The sequence below is a fragment of the Zalophus californianus genome, chromosome 9, assembly GCF_009762305.2.
Source record: "Zalophus californianus isolate mZalCal1 chromosome 9, mZalCal1.pri.v2, whole genome shotgun sequence".
Classification (NCBI taxonomy): Eukaryota; Metazoa; Chordata; class Mammalia; order Carnivora; family Otariidae; genus Zalophus; species Zalophus californianus.
This window is the reverse complement of record NC_045603.1, coordinates 92,414,153-92,433,334: the sequence shown is the minus strand read 5'-3', so window position 1 is coordinate 92,433,334 and position 19,182 is coordinate 92,414,153. Positions and strand designations below refer to the sequence as shown.

Genomic DNA, 19,182 nt, shown 5'->3' with positions numbered 1-19,182 from the left:
TCCTCTGACATGTTTATGCTAGGCGGATCTACGACCAGCTTCCCTGCCATTTACCCTGGGGTAGAACTGGGCTCGCTGGGTGAGGCTTCTGCCAGCGAGGGACACGGAGATCCAGACTAACCTCTTAATTGGGGTATTTCTAATTAGTTGCCTAGCTGTTGACATAGAAGGCTGAAGGTTCATTTTCAGAAATGGGTAAGTCAGGGAGCGGGCAGACACCAAGTGAGGAGTAGAGAGACTCAGAATGGAGACCAAGGGACGACAATGCAGAAATGGAATAGCCATAGCTGGCCTTACCTCTGCCATCAGCGAGGCACCTGTTATAACCCACAGGGCTGAAGTACTCGAAGACAAAGACAGCCACGGCTGAGACGATGAGCAGCATCACGAACATCATAACCCATACGTCAGCACTGAACGGCTCTGGGGAAGGAAAAAAAAAAAAAAAATCAGTGCTCAGAATTAACACAGAGAACAAACAGATTCTGATTAATTTGCGTATTAATTTGCTCAGGCAACGTGTACTTTGTTGGGGGGAAACAAACCACAGGTGTGTTGCGTCCCTCCCGAGAGCCAGGGCCTGGGTCAGGGAGGAGTGACAGGCTGTGTCTGAGTGTCTCCATTGCCCTGATGGGCAGGTCAAGGTCTATTTTCTTTCGAACACATGAGAAAGAAGAGCTTCTTGCCTATGAACTTTCTGAGATAGTTTCTGCTATTGCCAGGAAATGTTCATCGGCAAGAAGTACTAGATTGGGGTAAGTGAATCATAGGGAACAGGTTCTTGGTTTATGTTGTCCCCTATATGGTCACACCACATGATGGAGGCCTGGAAAAGCTTTCACCAATGCTTCCGAACCTTGTGTGCAAATTCATTCTCCACAGATGTTAGTTGCTACTTCAGGCTTGACTTGATTTGGTAATAACTATATCCAATGAGTAACTCTTTTGCCCCCTTGCCTCAACTCTCCTAAACTTCCTAGTCTACATTTACTTTACAACCCACTTGGATATGGTGTATTTTATGGGGCATCATTAGGGCATGAGAATAGGAGTCAATGTCAAAAAAAAAAAAAAAATCCATCCACATTGACAATCAGTATCTGTAACAGTGGGAATGTAGCCCGTGACAAGGGAACATGCCTCAGCTGTAATTAACAGAACAACTACAAGTTATTCCCTCACACCAAGTGAAAGCATTGATGGGATAAGACCAGGCAAGAGAGCAAGAATGTTCTCCATGTGCTTTCTTTAGTTTCTTTAATCATTCTTGCTGAATCCCTTCCATGGATCTCAAGCTCTCTGGCTTGGAGGTGTCTAGAAATTGAACACTGTATTCCAAGAGCCACCTCTCCGAAGGCCTACAAAAAGGGACAATTGCTATGCATTCCCATGATACGATGTTCCCTCAATTGTGTCTCAAAATAGCTCTGGCCTTTTTAGCTGTCACATCACATTGTAAACTCATAACTAAGTGAATTAACATACTGTTTTTTCCATCTTCCAAATCATTAATAAAGATGAAGTTGAGAAAGGAGAAAAATTGGCTGGAAATTAGAAAATATTTTCTTTACTTGAAACCTACTTTACTTTTGCACTTTTGAAGGGAATGATAAAAACCTGGTCACTTGACAATTTAAAAAGGACCCTGATAAGGCACATACCGACCGTGAAATGCAAAACCTTTCAGTGGCAGCCAGAGACGTGAGGGCAGCAGGTTTAATTCAAAGCCTCTATATGGTGGAGCAGGGAAGCCCCCCCCACCCCCTCAGTTCTCACTGATTGCAGTCCTACCCTGACTTCATTGCTGACTAAGATCAGGGAATAACTGAGTAAAAGCATCCTCTCCAGGCTTTCTTTTCCCCCATGGAGCCCAGGGCAACCTTCTGTACACAAAATATCACAGACATTTGTATTGGTTTTTACGATTTAGAAAGTACTTTCACCATATGTTTTATATAATCCTTATAATGGCCCTTTCATTATGGTATTACCATGTCTATTTTATAGAAGTCAAGGTCTTTTCCAAGTTCCTACTCAGAAAGTGGCAGGGCCAGGTTATAATCTGAGGTCTTCTGGGGCAAAGTCTGTACTTTCTCATTGTATTTTATCACTTCCTTGTCTCTGCCCTTCACATCGGTGCTTGATTTAGGAGTTGCACTCTGAAATGTCCCCATGAGAACTGGAGCACAGGCTCTGAAGGCAGCCACATCTGGGCTTTAATCCTAGGTCTGTCAGCTGTGAACTGACAGGTTGTTGGAAAATTGCTTACCGGGTCTAAGACTCAGTTTCCCGAGCCATAAAATGGGTATAATAATAGTATCGATGAATATCAGTGAGATAATATAACAAAAGAATGTACAGTAATGCTTGGAACACCACATAACAGGTGTTCCATAAATGTTGGCTTCTTTTACCCCTGCAAATAACTGCTTCTCCTCTGAACACACACACACACACACACACACACACACACACACACACACACACACACACACACACCCTGCCTGGCCCTGCCATGTCATTCTAGGGCTATGCTGATATATCACTGGCTCTTCCAGTTCAGAAATTGAGGTTAGTGCTATACCGATGGGTAAGAATGAGAATGTAGTTGTGTCTGTATCTCTTAATGTTCCAATTATCCTTGCAAAAGAAAAAAGCAAATAAAATACATAAAGCTGCTATGAGGATTAATGCATATAGTGTGTGTGCTATCTAATAACATTTCACATAAAACTGGCAGGGCCAGAATCCGCCTCACTGTACGCAGGCTAGCTGAGAAACTTGAGTAATTTATGGAAAAATTCTATGGGACCTATAACTCCACTTTATAGTACATTAATTAAAAACTTTCCCCTCCCCCCCTTGCCCACTGGAATAGAGCTTAAAGAAACATTAGTCAAGGTTTATTCCAATATCCTCATGGAGAAAAAAACAAAGTTGATGTCTTTCAGAGAGTTTGTGACTCATCCAAGGGCTTATGGTTTGTTTATGGCCAAGCCAGGCTTCCTGTCTCCTAGCCCAATGTCCTGTTCTCAAGGTGACATTTTATTTTCCCACCCCTTGCTCTCACGGCCCCTGCAAAAAAATATGGGGTAAGAGCCCACAAAGGAGCTCATCTAATTGAAATCTTGGCCTTATCTCACCAGGTCTTATATCGTATCTAAGGTTTTCAACACAAAAAGTGATGCTGGAGAGTAGGGAAGTACAGAATGGAACAAGGAAGGACGGGGTAGAGTGGAAGGCAGCATCGGATCAGCTGTATCTGACAAAGCTCAGAAAAATGCATGTAAAAACAGAAAACCTCTTTTGGGAGCATGGAGCTCAATTCTTGAAGATAATTAAAAAAGTATTTCAATGATAGCAAGAATTAGAGATTATTAAAGCAGGAAGTAGCCGCAGACATCAGCTGGTTGAAATGGCTTCTTCTATGGATGAAGGAAACTGAGTCCCAGGATGGAGCACATTTGCTCAGGGTCAAGTGATGAGTAAGTGGCAGGAATGGGACTAGAGTAGGAGCCCTGACTGCCCAGCCAGCACTGTTTTCTTTTTTTTTTTTAAGATTTATTTATTTATTTGAGAGAGAGAGAATGAGAGAGAGAGAGTACATGAGAGGGGGGAGGGTCAGAGGGAGAAGCAGGCTCCCTTACTGAGCAGGGAGCCCGATGCGGGACTCGATCCCGGGACTCCGGGATCATGACCTGAGCCGAAGGCAGTCGCTCAACCAACTGAGCCACCCAGGCGCCCAACCAGCACTGTTTTCTTACAGGGTCATATGCTGTCCTATTGGTTTTGGGTATTTTTCAGTGTTCATGTTTGAGAATAATCGATTTTGAAGTCCCCCAAATTAAATAAGCTCCTGTCAAACCAACTCCTGGCTGAGACAGCCTGGCCACGTGCTCCTGCCCTTGATCCTCACACCAAGTGCCTGTCCTTATGTCCATGTGCTTCACACGGGCAAGCATAGCACTTACCTAAGAAGGCAGAAGGTGAGACAGTCCCATTGCTACGTGACACCATGACACTGATACCGGTCTCTATGAAGGGCACAGAGAAGTCGACCACCTCAGATCGCTCCTCATTGATGGTGAGCGACCCCACCGCCATGTAGGCCCTCTTCATGACCACCTGGGAGAAATGCACAGTGCTCCAATTAGAGGGCTCGGGAAGGCAAGGGGCTGCCGCATGGAGAACAGAGCCCAGCAGCGGTTTCCTTAGTAGAGTGGGAACGGGAAGTCTATTCACTATTTTCTACTTTCTAAAATTTATAGAGGAGCATTTTTTTTTATATTGGCAGGAAACAAAATACATGAAAAATGGAAATGGCTCTGATATTCTGACACTCACCTCTCCAATCATACCATTCCAGGTTCCATTGATCTTCTTCCCATGCTTGCCATTGGTAACCAGGTAAAGATCATAAGTGAACTTCACAGATTTAGAAATTTTCTTAAGGATGTCGATACAGAACCCCTTGCAGCACTTTTTAATGTAACCTGGCTCCTCATCTGTTTTATTCCTAACCAGTTGAAGAAACAAAACAAAACAAAACAAAACAAAACAAAACAAGGCTTTACACAAGAGGCAGGTATTACCCTTTACCATGAAAACTCCAACCCAAAAGCAGGTCTTCCCCTTCACCGCTCAGATCAGACCTGAGTGAGGAAATAAATGAGACCACAGAATCGTGATTCTTTCATTAGCTCATCATATTGAACCATGTTTTCTCACATTTTTTAGTGCTCCTTTGAAGTATAATGTACATCAGGAAGGTGCGCCTACCCTAAGGGTTCAATTAGATAAATTTGCACACACTGAACGCACCCATTTAACCAGCACCAAATTGAGATAGAGAAAAAGTACCCTTTTGTATTCTCTTCCAGGCATTTCCCATCCTTATCAAAGAGAATCATTATCTGACTTCTAATGGGATAGCAGCTTATTTTTACCTGTTTCCAAAAATGTTTCTAAATCTCAAAATTTCAGGGCACAATGGCTCAAGAAAACATGGTTCAACACCAATGCAAATTTGAATCTCTATAAATTTGAGGTCCTGGCTGTTGAGAACAGGCAAAGCCAAAGATACTTGAGCATAGTTAGCAGTAAGTCTCCCAGGTCAGGATCTGGACAGAACCACAGGGCTGCTCAGTAATTCCATTGCTCAATAGCAACTGAAAATTGAACATGGTGCCCAATTCATTCTATGCCTCAGGTCCCCACCCAGGAAGGTGCTGACAGCCGTATTAAATGTGCCTATCCCACGCCACCCGGAGCACTGGGGAAGGGGCCATACTCAGAGACTATGCGTTTTTGGCAGGGGACTGTGTTCCTCATGCAGGTTCCACTCAGAGGGTCCACACTTTCCACAATGACAAAGGGGGCCTCCTCCAGGGTTACAATGCTCAGATGGTCATCCTCCTGTTCTTCTGTCTCAGGACACATTCGGGGCCACACGTAGTACTTCATCTGCAGGGACTTGTCTTTCCACTTGCCCACCTGCACAGGGGTAAACAAAAGACTCAGAAACCACTGGCAAGAGGTCTCAGCAGCCTCTCCTGGTATCACCCAGGAAGCTATTAAACAAAGGTAAATAGTCGCAGGCATTGAACGTAGTAGAGGGGAAATTCTTTTTAACCTGTATGCTCAAAAGGAGTCTACCATGTCCATGTCTAAGAAAGGTAATATATTCATTTGCTCACTCACTTACCAAACACTAAAAGAGTATCTACCACGTGCTGGGCACACTGCAAAACCTTGGGGCTCAACAAAGCATCATTCTGCCCTTCATCAAGCTCACATTGAGTGAAGGAGTCAGAAAAGTAAACAAATGTTTACAGTGATAGATGGTAAGTGCTAACACAGAAGCTCATACAAGTGTTGGGAGGATGCTGGAGTTTCCTGCTTTGAGTGGCTGGCGGTTTTTTTCCTACTTAACTCTAACAAGGAGCATGATAGTGAGAGCAGCAAATAGCTCTGGAAAGGTCAACAGAATGACTGGAGCAAATGAGCCAGAAGGATGTGTTTTGGCTTGTAACAGAGGTCCAGTGGGAAGCCATGTGGAGAACTGGGTAGATCTGAATTGGAATAAAATGATAAGTCAGGATTAAAGAATACTGATGCAGCTAGCTTAGCTGGGGAAGGAAGCATGGTTGGGCTGGTGGTGAATCCCATGGGTCAAGGCAGATATGCACCTGCTGGGTTGGGTGGGATGAATCACATAGGTCTTTCTGTGTGCACAGGCTATGTCCCCCAACTTCAGGCAGCATCATTCAAACATAGTCCGGTGTGATAAGTGGGTGCCCCCTAGAATCATTCACGTGGTGGCCCTGCTGCCAATCATCAGGAGAAATGTGTGGGTTCCATTATCTTTTCGAAGAACCTTTCATTCCTATTTTTATAATAGAATCTGTAGGACTTTGTTGGTGGGTTCTTGTTCTCACTCTGCCCTTGAGTTTCCTGAAGAGGGAACACCTTTTCATTTTCTATAACCAAACATCTTCAATTACCCCAGGAATTATGGATTCAAAGCTCCTGCATTTTCCGAATCTGTAATTTCCTCCATGCAGCAATGCAAATTAGCAGCGTAAGTGTGGCACCGGGACTACAAAACTACTTAATTATCAACTACATAAATCAATAAGGAGCAACAAATGGGCAGCACTTCGTAAGTTTTCAAGGAAAGAGGCTTAGATTTCCACATTCGTACAAAGCCAAAATTCCTTCTTTTGTGTCTGCTTTTGTCTACAGTTAGGTTTCTACCTGGTAACTCCCTAGGTGTGGTTTGTATCTCCCTCCCACTTGCCTAGTAGGCACCACCTACTTCTACACCCATATTAGGTCTGTATAGCCGTGGCCCTTGTCTTACTATATCACTATAACATGGACAGTGGCTTGGCATCCTGGACCAACTCGGGCATTAACCTTGGTGCTATTTTTCTTCCAAGTGTATAAGCCATATTTCACTTTTGTATTCAGAATTAGGCACTGAACCAAATGTTTGTTTTCCTTTTTGTGTATCGTCTTCTCCCAACTGAAGGTCCTGTTTTGGTGCAAGTCTGTTTTTCTTCATACTGCTAAGAGTACTTATTTCTCAAGGAGAACTATCCATTCCCAGCCACATGGGGATATTTATGTCTTCGGCTAGTGGTTAGAAGGGAGGTAGAGCTTGGGGGAGGGGAGACCCCACCCTGGGGGCCCATGATGTTGGGTCACCTCCAACTCGCCCTATTTATCCCAGGGGCCAAACTGATATCATTTTCTGCGTGTTCAGTGATGGGGAAAAGTTAGGAATCCCTCATGTACTTATTTTTATTTATTTATTTTTTTCATTTTTATCATTTTCTCCCAATAGTCTCTTTGGGGTCTTTCCTTTTAAATGCAGATTTCTTCTCTTCTATCTTACTGCTATTAGCCTAGTCCAGTGGTGCAGCAGCCCATCTGGGATTGCTGCAGGCAACTTCCAGCTTCACACAGGGTACCCACCCCCCAGAGAGCACTGTGGACGCTGCTGTCAGATGGCTCTTCCTAAAACATCACTTGGTTATATAACCGCTATTTAAGAATTCCAACAGCCTCTCATTGCCCTCGGGATGTGTCCAAACTTCTCACCTACATGGTCAAGGTGTGTGCATTCAGCTTCATCTACCTTGACAGAGTTAACTTCACTATTTTGAAATATGAATGCTTCGTTCATACTGAGAAAGGAAGTTATTGGTATTGAGAGCTAATACAGGTTAATCAGGAACAGGTTTCAACAAGCAAGCAGCCTTTTCTTTTCTAATAGACTTACTCTATCTGTAAGACAAAAATGCTGCGGACATAGCATTTTGGCAAAGTTTCTCATGACACTCTTGTGAACATGGAATACGATATCGATTATTGTATACTTTGACAGATTTGAAAGGAGTTTAAAATATTTATTAAACAAAAGATTGTTTAATGAATCAATGCCAACAAGGAAAGAGGTCTTTAGTGATATGTCAGGAGACTCTGTTCTTACAAGTGGCCTGCACAGTGTTTCATAAAACCAAACAGAAGTAACGTTTACCATACTGCAGATAACACAAAGCTAAATGGGATAGAAGATATACTGCATTGCAGAATCAAGGTTGGAAGTGATACGAATTAATTGGAATGGGCTAAACCAAATGGAATGACATTTAATAATACTTATACATGAAGTTGAGCATTTAGATTTTATAAAAAGCAACTGCATAGTATTTAAAAGGAGATATTTCAACTAACAGCAGTTTATAAAAGCTATTGCAATAACAAATGGTATATTTATGGATGTACAGTATCTAGCACATGGGGTGAGGGAAGGGCACAGATGATCCCACTCTGCTCTGTGTTCATCATACCACAGCTGGGAAACTAGCTGTTGATCCTATAATTCTATGAGAAATGATTTTTATTTACTAGATCATTCTCCTTTATCCAAGAATAACCTGCATATGGAGTACCCACTAGCATACCTTTTCTCAACTTTCCAATAAGCTAGCTGGGTCATTCCTTGCTTCACTTTAGTTCAATTCAACCTACAGCAACTGCATGTTAAGCACTGGGCTATGTGTTACAGATAACAATACCAGGTAGCATTTAGCAAGGGCTTAGGATACAGTAGGCACTGAATGAACATTCTAAAAATCTCATTAATCATCGCAGCAAGCTTGTGAGATGGGGACTATTATTTAATGTCTCATTTTACAGATGAGAACAGAGGGGTTTGATGACTTACCCACACTGTCATGGTGCATGAGTGCAATGTCAGGATTTGAAGCTGAACGATCTGGCTTCCGAGCTTGGGCTGTACCCACTACCCAGCACTGGGGCTCTGACCTTGAAGGAGTAAATCACGATCCCTATCCTCTGAGGACAGTCAAGTGGGGAAAGACACTATCTATTGATGGTAACATCAAATTAGGCTTTGGTAATGACCTAATAAAAGGTATAAATAAAGTACTCTGGGATTCAGAATAGAAGTGATTATTTCTGAAAGTGTTGGGGAAAAGCTTGATGAAGACCCTTTATCTTTGAGCTGGGCCCTGAAATGTGATAGTGCCTTAGGTGAAGAGTACTCTATTCACCAAGGCGAAAGCCAGAGCAAAAGATCAAGGTCCACTGTTGCTCAAAAGAGAGATCAAGGAGAGTCCTTCACAGCTGAAAGGTATGATGTGTGGGGAGAAATAGTCTAACTCAGTTTTCCTCCTCCTTAAAGACCTGTTCGTTCTAGCCGGACAATCTTCATTTTCTAGAGAGCCAACTGGATAGCACTCCTCTCTTCACAACTCCTTGTTCAACAGCGTCACACCGATAGCTTGAAATTAGCTGGGGGCACCCATGAAATTGGCAAACACCGTAATTCTGGGCTTCCCCTGTCCATCCCCCAGTTATTAAATATTTTCCAACCCACAAATGGCCCAGAGTAACCAAATCATTCATTATTTCATGCTATTCACTACCTTATTTAGTGACTTTAACTTTTCAGGAGTCTTGTCTCCTACCCTAAATTCTGAATGTAACCCTAAGTATTTTTGTGACCATGGACAAATGTTTAAAACTCTTAGTCTCAGTTCCCAAATCTGTAAAATAAGGTAATGATTTCTAAGGTGCCTTGCATAAAATCTCATGATCCCAGGATCTTTTTAGGACTGAGGCTCTCTACCACACTTCCATCTGATTAGAATCCAGTGAAAAAGTGTTCTACATGGTTATTGCCTCAAGGGAGGGGAGTGTCTGATTTGTTTACACAAAACGATTAGCTTGTGTTAAAGTAATGATTCTTTTTTTTTTTTTAAGTAATGATTCTTTTTTATTTTTTCTTCAAGGATGACTGCCGTGAAAAGAAGAGAAGTTGACAAATGCCCGAGGCCTGAAAGGAGAAACAATTTTTTTGAGGAAAAAAAGAGCCCGCTGCTATGAATATCAGATTCACAATGCCAACACAGAGTGCTCATGTGAAAGAACATGTTTAATTACCTCAAATTAGCTACCTCAAGGCAAGGAGCAAGAACTTAGAAACAAGTGAACAACTAAGTATAACAGGAACTTTTTATGTAGAAAAATAAGTTATGTTTCAACAATTTGTTTAAGGGAGAGGAAGTATGGTGGAGATATGATAGATGGGAAAGTTTGTTCAGAGTCATGAAGAATGGCAAGAAGACAAAGAGAAGCCTGAGACACTAAAAGGGAAACTTCTGAATGCTTTCCTAGAATATGTGGACTGGTGTGAGTTTGTAATACCGGAAATGCAGATATTTCAGAGAAAATACAGTGAGAAAAACTAAATGAAGAATTCATAGCTGCAGTTAAAATATGATCGGAAAAAGAAAAACGTTGAGGAAATAATGAAGAAAACGTCTATAAAGCGCTCTGAATTCCTCAGAGATAGGCACTGAACAAACATCATTACCAGGCGCACGTTTAACAACAACATCTGTCTATAAAAAATGCAGTTCTCCGCCATACTAACATTTAAAAAGAGCTCTAGAGGACCGAAATCATCTTTATCAAGAGAAAAAAAAAATCTCTGATTAGTTTCCTCAGAAAAACATAGAGTCATTTTTAGGGGTTGTGGTTTGGTACTCTTGGTACAAGCTGAACACCTGTTCAGCTGGGGATTTCTTCTCAAAAAGAAGTCTACACCTCACAAACCTGCCACATATTATTCCATAAGCCTCTGCTCAGGAAAATTCTAGAGAACCGATCTGTGGTGATTTTAGACTTTAGAGTCTTCCTTCTGCTCACGGATTTCCTCCTTTACCACTAGTGAGACCGGCACCAATTAGAACCCTGAGAAGGCTACGCGTAAAAAAGGCCACAGGGACCACGTTCCTGCTGAAAGCCCCTGAGTTTGTCCCTTTGGTGAGTGTGTCATCACGGAGAAAGGAGAGGGGCCTGGGCAGGGCACAGCTGCTGTGAAGGCTGCTTCAGCCCTGGCACAGATAGCGAAGGACATCAGTCTCTCCGGGTTGCCTCTCTCACGTGCACAGAAAGTCATTTTTTAAGATCCTGGAACAAAAGCATTTATGAGAGCCTCTTAAGGTGTCAAAGGTTATTTTTCAAAAATCAAAGTGTTTTTGTTTCTTGTGTGAGACGGCATCTGGCTCTAACACTTAACACTTGCCGCTCATTGTATGTATTCCACTGACTTTAAAAATGCAAAATTAAAAAAAAATTTAAATACGTTCTTTAAAGATTTTATGTATTTATTTGACAGAGAGAGGGAGAGGGAGAGCACAAGCAGGGGGAGCAGCAGAGGGAGAGGGAGAAGCCGGCTCCCCGCTGAGCAGGGAGCCCGATGCAGGGCTCGATCCCAGGACCCTGAGATCATGACCTGAGCCGGAGGCAGACGCCTAACCGAATGAGCCACCCAGGTACCCTAAAAATGCAAAATTTAAAACTACGTGTGATTTCTCTGAGCAAGCTAAAAGAACAGGCACAGCGCCTGCAAGGCAGCCCAAACATGCATCCCATTCTGTCCCAAAGCCGCGTCACATCAGGTAGCTGGCCCGGGGTAGGCCTGAGACTCCCAACATAGCAAAAGTCTGAGGATAGGAAGGCGCTCCCGTTTCTCTTCCCTAAAGCTACCCCTCCGAGCTCCGAGGACTTTCAAAGGTTGAGTGTCTGCTAGTATTTCATTTTGCTCAATCTTTATTTCTCCATATCCGCCTCTCTTCCCCATCACTGGTAACCAAGTGGGACGTTTTGGTGTATGGCCATCCATTATCTATATTCATACAAAATACATATACATATATATGAAAAAGGGGACACGTGTGTGTATGCACGTGTTGTGTTTTCCAAAATCGTATCATAACACACACATGTCTCTGCAACTTACTTTTTCCACTTCGTTATACATTCTGGGCTTACTCCCAGTTAGAGTTAACTCCTTTTAACAGCTGCAAGGTAGTCCATAATAACAGACATGTCTCCCTGTATTTAGGTGTACCCCTATTAATAAATATTTAGGATATTTCCTAAAAAAATTTTTTAACCAAAATACACAATACATATCTTGATATTTCCAAAGCATTCATCCCCAGTAATGTGAATAAGCAAAATAAAAGGATATTTATGTTTTTAAATGTTCTCGATGTTGCTGGAATACTTTCCCAAAGGTGTGTAGTGACTGAACTTCCTATCAGCAGAGCACACGAGCGCCCCCTGCACACGTTCTCACAGGCACTAGGTTTTTATCGCTATTAACGTCTGCCAATCTAAGGAAAGAAAAACGATATCTAACTTGAATTTTCATCTCCTTGGCTCGCAGTGAGCGAGAGCACCTCTGCACATCTGTTAGCATTTAGGTTTTCCTCTTTTACCTTCTAGTCTTATCCTTCACCCATTTTCCGTTGAGCTGTTTGTCTTTCTTATTTGTAGGGAGCTCCTGGTGTAGCAGGATAGTAATCCCCTGTCAGATATGCTTGAAATATTGTTCTCCCTCTGAGATTTCTCTTCTGTTTTTGCTATATTTTTTATGCATAGAATTTTACCTTTACCTTTCTTTCTTTCATAGTATCACGTCTCTTTATATAGAACATTTAGTTTTCCTACTTTACTTTAAAGAAAAAAAGATCTACCCCCCACCCCCCCGCAAAGTGTTCCTTGCTCCTCCCTTTCGCACGGAGCTTGTCTGGTGGACATGTAGCTTTGCCTCTGTGTTGTTCAGTCTTCCCTTCGTCAGTCCTTCCATGCCTCTCAAATGCTCTGCATCCTTCTCAGCCCTTCTCAGGCCTCCTCACTTCCCAGACGCTGTCCCTGGTCACCCCTGCTCCAAGAAAAAGCTCTATTTGATCTTCTGGAATAATTTTGTGGGTCATCCACTCCCTTTTGCTGTTATATGAAAATGCTAGCTATGGTTTGATATACAAATCTTGTCTCTGAATATGTCTTTAAGCATTCTAGGGCAGAGACTGTGTTATTTTACTTCTTTTTGTCCCTTGCCCTGGCTTGAACAAGTGTGTTCCTAGTAAATCACTGAGTGATGTCACTGGGGGAAAAAAATACATGGTACCCTCCAAAGGCTACACCAGGTTGAATTCCGGTGTTCTTCCACAAAAAGACCTTAGGAGGCAAGGCTGCCACACATACTGTTTCTCTTCACTCTGCCTCTCTCCAGCATCCTGATTATAAAGCTGCCCTGGGTGGACTCAGTTCCATGTGCATTACTGTAAGGATAACGGCGAAATCTGCTGCACTGAGAACCTAACAAGGCCAGCGGCACAGCGTGACGCTCCTTCTCCTAATCATTTGCATACTCAGTGATGTCTAGGTTCAGAACTCCAGCATTTGAAAAACGCATTAGAAAGTAATTTCCATATTCAAATTTGATCCGTGACCCCCTGGGCCCATTACGGCTTCTGCACTCAGGAAGCTGGGGACCGGCAGCCCAGACACATGGGCCACGGGGAGGTCCAGCCAGCCACACTTGCCTGGCACTTGTGTGGGTCTCCCAGCGAAACTGAGCCAGCGGTTGTCATCCCAGGCCTCGGCTGCTCTCCCTGTCTGATGCCGGGGGCTCCCCGGGGACTGTGCATTCCCACCGCTGCTACCAGCTATCACCCTGGGAGTGATCCTTGCTCTCCACTCGTTCTGGCCTCCGTGTCTCCTGCTCTGGAGAGCGGAGGGATGGGGAAGTGGCGAGCTAGAGTAGAAACGGGTGCCAGGAGTGAAAGCTGCTGATTCCCCAGGCCCCAGAGCACAGTTGTGGGCATTTCAGGTAACTCCACAAACAGATGTGATGAGAAAACTGGCCTCGCGAGAGAGAAAGAAGGATGAGGCCAGTGATCACAAGTGAAGCCGGCGGTAATACTGGAGTCAGTGTAGCTCTTCGGGGCCGGACCCTGGGCCAGGCACCTCGCATGGGGTCGTGGCATTCCTCTGTCACAAATTCCCCAGAACGGGGATGTTGTGATGCCCACAATACAGACAAAACACAGACTCACTGAGGGTCCGGGGTTTTATCCTGGAGCCCTTTGCCTCTAGAAGTCCATGTTTCTTTCACTCTGCTGTGTTGTCAAGAGAATATTCCTGATCTTTTTATTCCTCACCTTATTGTGATCTGAGAGGGAAGAGTCTGCTTCAGCCCCATAGCTTCCCACCCTCAGCCCAGCCTCCCAGAAACGGTGAGCGGTGCTTGTGTCTAAAGGCTTTGCGGCAAATCTCCGGTGTGAGCCTGGCAGGCAGGACGGTTAACGGGTGGCGGTGGGAGGCACAGTGCTGATGGGCTGTGTGACCTTTGGTGAGTTATTTCATCTCTCCGTGCCTGGTACATCTCAGCTTTGGGCAAGTATTTGCTATTTTCCTCTTCCTTTCCCCCCTCCTCATTGCCACTATTACTCCTACGATTGAAACATGGGTACGACTCTTTTAACGGGCCTAACTTCCCCCAGAAACGTAGCTGTTGTTTTTGTTTTGTTTTGTTTTGCTTGCAAGTGGTAAGGGAGAAATACTGAACAAACTCCGACTTTTCAAACTTTAACTCAATTCATTAAAACACATCAGGGTAAACTCCACACAATTCTTTTCGTTTTGCGTGCTATTTTCATACAAATAAAAACAGAAATCACAAGGATTAAAAATGCTATGACCCTTCTAGATTTACCAAAGGCCTTGAACCTAAAGAGTCCCAAGGAGCCGGGTGTTCCCTCTTCATAAAACCTGCCCTGGCATGAGGTGAAGATTTTAGAAAGGGCATTAATTCTTTTAGGTCAGACAATTTTGTTCATAGCTTGCCACAGAGGTTCAAATAGACTGAAAGGTTCGGCATGTTGTCATGAAGGGTCTGAAAGTGTTTGAAATCTCCCAAAAAAGGCCCTTCCTCTGAAACTCCAAAACCGAGCCCTGCACCACCCTGTAGGACATGTGGGAGCCCGTCAGGGACACACATGTCATATTTCAGCAGCACTCAGGCTAGTCCCGCTTTCCCTGAATCAACGTCCTCCTACATCGCAGGGCTCTGGATGTGTGTGCAACATGCCCAGAACATGGGCCTGCCCCCGAACACAGCTGAGCAGGGATGCTGACTGCTGGATGTGGGTGGACTCCAGCGGGGCTGCTATAACCTGCTTTTGGGGCCAGGGCCACAGGCTTCAGTCATGAACATGGCTCATCATCAGGTTAGCTTATTACTCTCCACCTTTATCCTCAGATGAGAAGCTGTGAGGGAAGAGAGCAGAGGTGCATACATAATGTCGGACCATTCTAAATGTGACTTCTGGGATTTGAGCACTGGATTCACAAGTATTTGTATATATATTCAATATACGTGCTATGAGCATGCGTGCATGTATTAGTCCATTCATTCATTCACTCCACTACTTCATTCTAGTTCGTCATATTAGTTAAGTGCATAGGCTTTGAAGTCAGAAAGGCCTACTTCGAGTCCTAGCTTGGCTTGTGTGTGACTCTGGACAAGTTGCCTAACCTTTTAAATTCTGTGTTGTAGATGCTTGCAGCTCTACCAGCCTGCCACCCTCCACCTGACTCTTCTCACTCACTCTCTCCCCCAGCCCCTTTTCTTAGTTCAGTCTCTCCTCCTTTTGTGCACTGGTCCTTCCGACGGCATGGTCCGTGGAAGCTGCCATGTTATTGCACTTCTCAGGCTATACCCTGGCCTGAGGCCCGGGGCACCTGCCTGCTGGGGGAAATCCCTGGGATTTGTAACCTTAGGACCCAAAAGAGTGCCAAATCATTGTCATCCCAGGAGCACAAGCTGGAATACATAAAATTCAGAAGCGGTGGGCAGCCATGTTCGGTACCCTATGAAGAAAACTGTTTTTTACGGAGAGAGAGAATGAAGCCAGTGGCCAGAGAAAGGTATATACAAGTGAGCGAGGGCAAGATATCTGACAGCATCAGAGTCCTGGCTCGTAGCTATTCGAGAGGCCCTGCCACAGTTCTGTTGTGGGTTCTGGTGAGACAGTCTGGTATCCTTGTAATAAATTTGCCTTTTGCTTAAGCTAGTTCAAGTTGGGTGTCTGTTTTTTATAATCAAAGCAAGTCCTCATCATATACTGTTTATCTCACCTATCAAAGGCCATAGAGGGTAACTCTAACTATCTTCATGGGATTTTGATAAAAATCAAATAAAATAATGTACATACAATGCTTTTGTGGAATGCCTGGAGCACAGTGAGCTCTGAGTAAATGCCAGTAGTTCTGGTGGTCATGGTGGTGTTTGTCATCAGCCTTTGGTGAACATCTCGGGAACCAAGAAGTGGGTTGGCTCACCAGTGACAGGCAGATCGCATCACCATTCCTAAGCAAGTGCTCCCCTGCCTGGGGCCAAGGGAAGGAGAAGCAGGAGGCCTACACTCAAGCTCAGAGTTCTGGATTTAGGCAGGGCCAACGAGCTAGAGTTTCTGCTCTCAGGTCTGACAGTGGCTTATGACTGCATCCCCTACCTGGCCCCCAGGCCTCGAAGGGGTGACCTGGACAGTCACAGGGTCTCAGTGTCAGCCAATCACACTCAGCAGGTCATTTGGCATCTCCTCCCAACTGGCCTACGTGCCAAACCCTGCGGCCAGGCCCACTCATTTCCATGCTTTCTATCTCCCCTTTTATTCTCCACGCACCCCTTCCACAAATCCTTTTCCAGCATTAGGAGCTCATAAGCAGAAGGTTTCTGTAAGATCCCTGTCTCGGGGTTTCCCCCATGCCAAGGAAGTGGTAGAAGCGAGATGTGGACCCAGGCAATCTGATGTCAGAACCTTGGCTTTTCCCCACTACTCCGTATTGCCTCAAGTATTAGATAAGATGCATAAGAACAGTATCAGGCATGGAGTAATAATGATGCTCAGCAAATGGTACTGACTCAGAATAGCCCATCCGTCCCATGCTGACTGCTGGATGTGGGTAGCTCCACACGCCTCGGGCCACCACAGCATTAGAGGACCTAGGAATGCAGAGTGGCTGGAGGATAAAATGCACAGAGCAGAAGCAGTGCCACCGTCCAGAAGGCACTGAGTTCTCATGGGAGACCCCCTGGGAGCCAGCAATGATTATACTGCTCTTCAAACACTGCTTACTGGACTGATCCCAGCTTGTTCGGCCCTTTGCCTCGTGGTAAGTTTCATCACATTCTCCATCATGATCCTCCTCTGAATTCCAAATGTGTTCAAGATGTTTAAAGAAAAGGTTATCTGAAACACACAGGAATCTACCATAGATCTTAGACATGCTGGGCTAGCACACCTCTGAAGTGTATCTCAGGATGCTAAGGAACATGACGCAAGTAGTTGGACATTCAGTGAAGCAACCCAACAAGGAAAACCAGGTTCTCATGCAAAATACCAGAGCTAGAAAAGGGGGCCAGACCTGGAGCAGGACCTCATCAGGTGAGACTGAAGAGAGCTGTTTTGAGTGCTGCAGGGTGTTCGTCCGGAAGGGCCAAAAGGAAAGTAACAGGAGGGATTGTGGAGAAGGAACATATTGTGTAAGCATAATGACAATGTTTTCCAGACCACAAATCTGAATGTAAACTCCGATAATTATGAATGTGTTTTCAGGGACAATGAAGCAGCATAGGTGAAAGTGTGATCATCCAGGAAATCCAAGGCATAAGGTTGTGAATATATAGGAAAAGAAACAAGGCATGAACATCGCAAAGACACATAAAAATCACCGAGGCAATGAAGGAGCACAAATAGAAGAGGTCAAAGTCATTGAATATACATTATAATTTTAAAAGACTAGACCACAGAGAAAAGAGAAAAAAATCATGAAAGATAGGCTTCTAAGAAGGTATCCTGTAGAATTCATAGAATGGCTTCCTCATACCTCACTGAGGCCACGGACAAGAGGACTAAATCCTTAGCAATACTGCTCCTTCTAAGATTATCCCAGCTCTACCACCCTTCTGAGGCGGAATTGTCCAACTTTGTGGACATACATACCTGCTAAGTATGTGCAAAACAGTCTTTCTGGAATATTCTGGACTATGCTATCCAAAGCCATTCCTTTTCTTCCTGAAATGCCTTCCCCCAGCTTTGGAGGCTAGAAATGGCAGGATAGGACCTCACACTGGCTTTCATTCTCAGACATTCCACCTCTTACAGGGATTCCTCCGTTACTACCTACTGGTTTCCCCACCTCCAGTCCTACCTCGTCCAGTCCCTCCTCTGCCGGGCCCCCAGCATGATCTAACTTTCAGATCTGACCCCATCCTTACCCTTTTCAAAGCCTGTCAGTGTCTCCTCCATCTACAGAGTGATATCCACCCTCCTTGGACGAGTACATAGTTATTCTCCACCCTTTCCCTTCCTCTCTCCCCTTCCTTCTTTCTTTCCCTCCCTCCCTCTCTTCCTCTCTCTCTCCTTTCTGGTCTTTCTGCTTTCTTTTTAACTTACCTCTTCAGGGTTCCTAGCCTTTACCTTGATCTGATAATAACACTATGCTGTTTCTTATCGGAATACCTTTACGCTTACTGGGATTCTCTAGTTTAAATCTCTTCTCTTCTGGATGACACCACTCAACCTTTAGGATTCAATGTGGGTAGTATCTACTCCAAGAAGCCTTTCCCCGCCATGCCCTCAGGCGGGGCTGAGGGGTTAGGTAGCCTTCTTTTGTTCTCTCCAAATACCCTGTAGGTATCTCAATCACTGAACTTGCTAAGGCATACATATTTGGTTGCTCATGTGCCTGTTCTCCTCTAGCAGACTATAATTTCCTCAATGGCGGGGAATGAATATTATTATTATTATTATTATTATTATCATTATATCTGCAATGCCTAGAGTAAGGAATAGTACCACAGTGGGCACTCAGTGAATGTTAGTTGAACAAATGAGTGAGTGGGATTTTAGAAGGAGAAACTGTTCTTGGCAGCTAATAATAAACAATGGTGATTCTGCTAATAATACTAGCTAATATTTATTGAGCATTCACTATATGTTAGGGACCATGTTAAGCAAGGCACATATGTTATTGAATTTAATTCTCAGAATAGTCTTATAAAGTGGATATTACTTTTTACAGCCATTCATGGGAGGTCATTGTATTAGTGGTACCCACAATACGTAGCATATCATATATGATCATATATCCTAATATCCATACTGGCATAGTCCCCTCTCTCATTGACTCTAGATTTGGCCTTGTGACTTGTTTTGATCAGTAGAATTGCAAAATATGTGATACATATAGAGGCTTGACCAGTAACAGTGCAATGGGCCTTGCCTT

At 44.0% G+C, this 19,182-nt stretch overlaps 1 protein-coding gene across 1 annotated transcript in view; it reads right to left on the bottom strand.

Moving 5' to 3' along the window:
• Positions 1 to 19,182, bottom strand: part of GRIN2B (glutamate ionotropic receptor NMDA type subunit 2B) — a 410,126-nt gene that overhangs the window by 44,216 nt on the left and 346,728 nt on the right. The window contains exons 6-9 of the mRNA XM_027593634.1: positions 5,291 to 5,493; positions 4,345 to 4,516; positions 3,972 to 4,125; positions 298 to 423 (exon numbers count right to left, since the gene is read on the bottom strand). Coding sequence (XP_027449435.1) covers positions 298 to 423; positions 3,972 to 4,125; positions 4,345 to 4,516; positions 5,291 to 5,493 — 655 coding nt within the window. The remainder of the gene's footprint in view (positions 1 to 297; positions 424 to 3,971; positions 4,126 to 4,344; positions 4,517 to 5,290; positions 5,494 to 19,182) is intronic.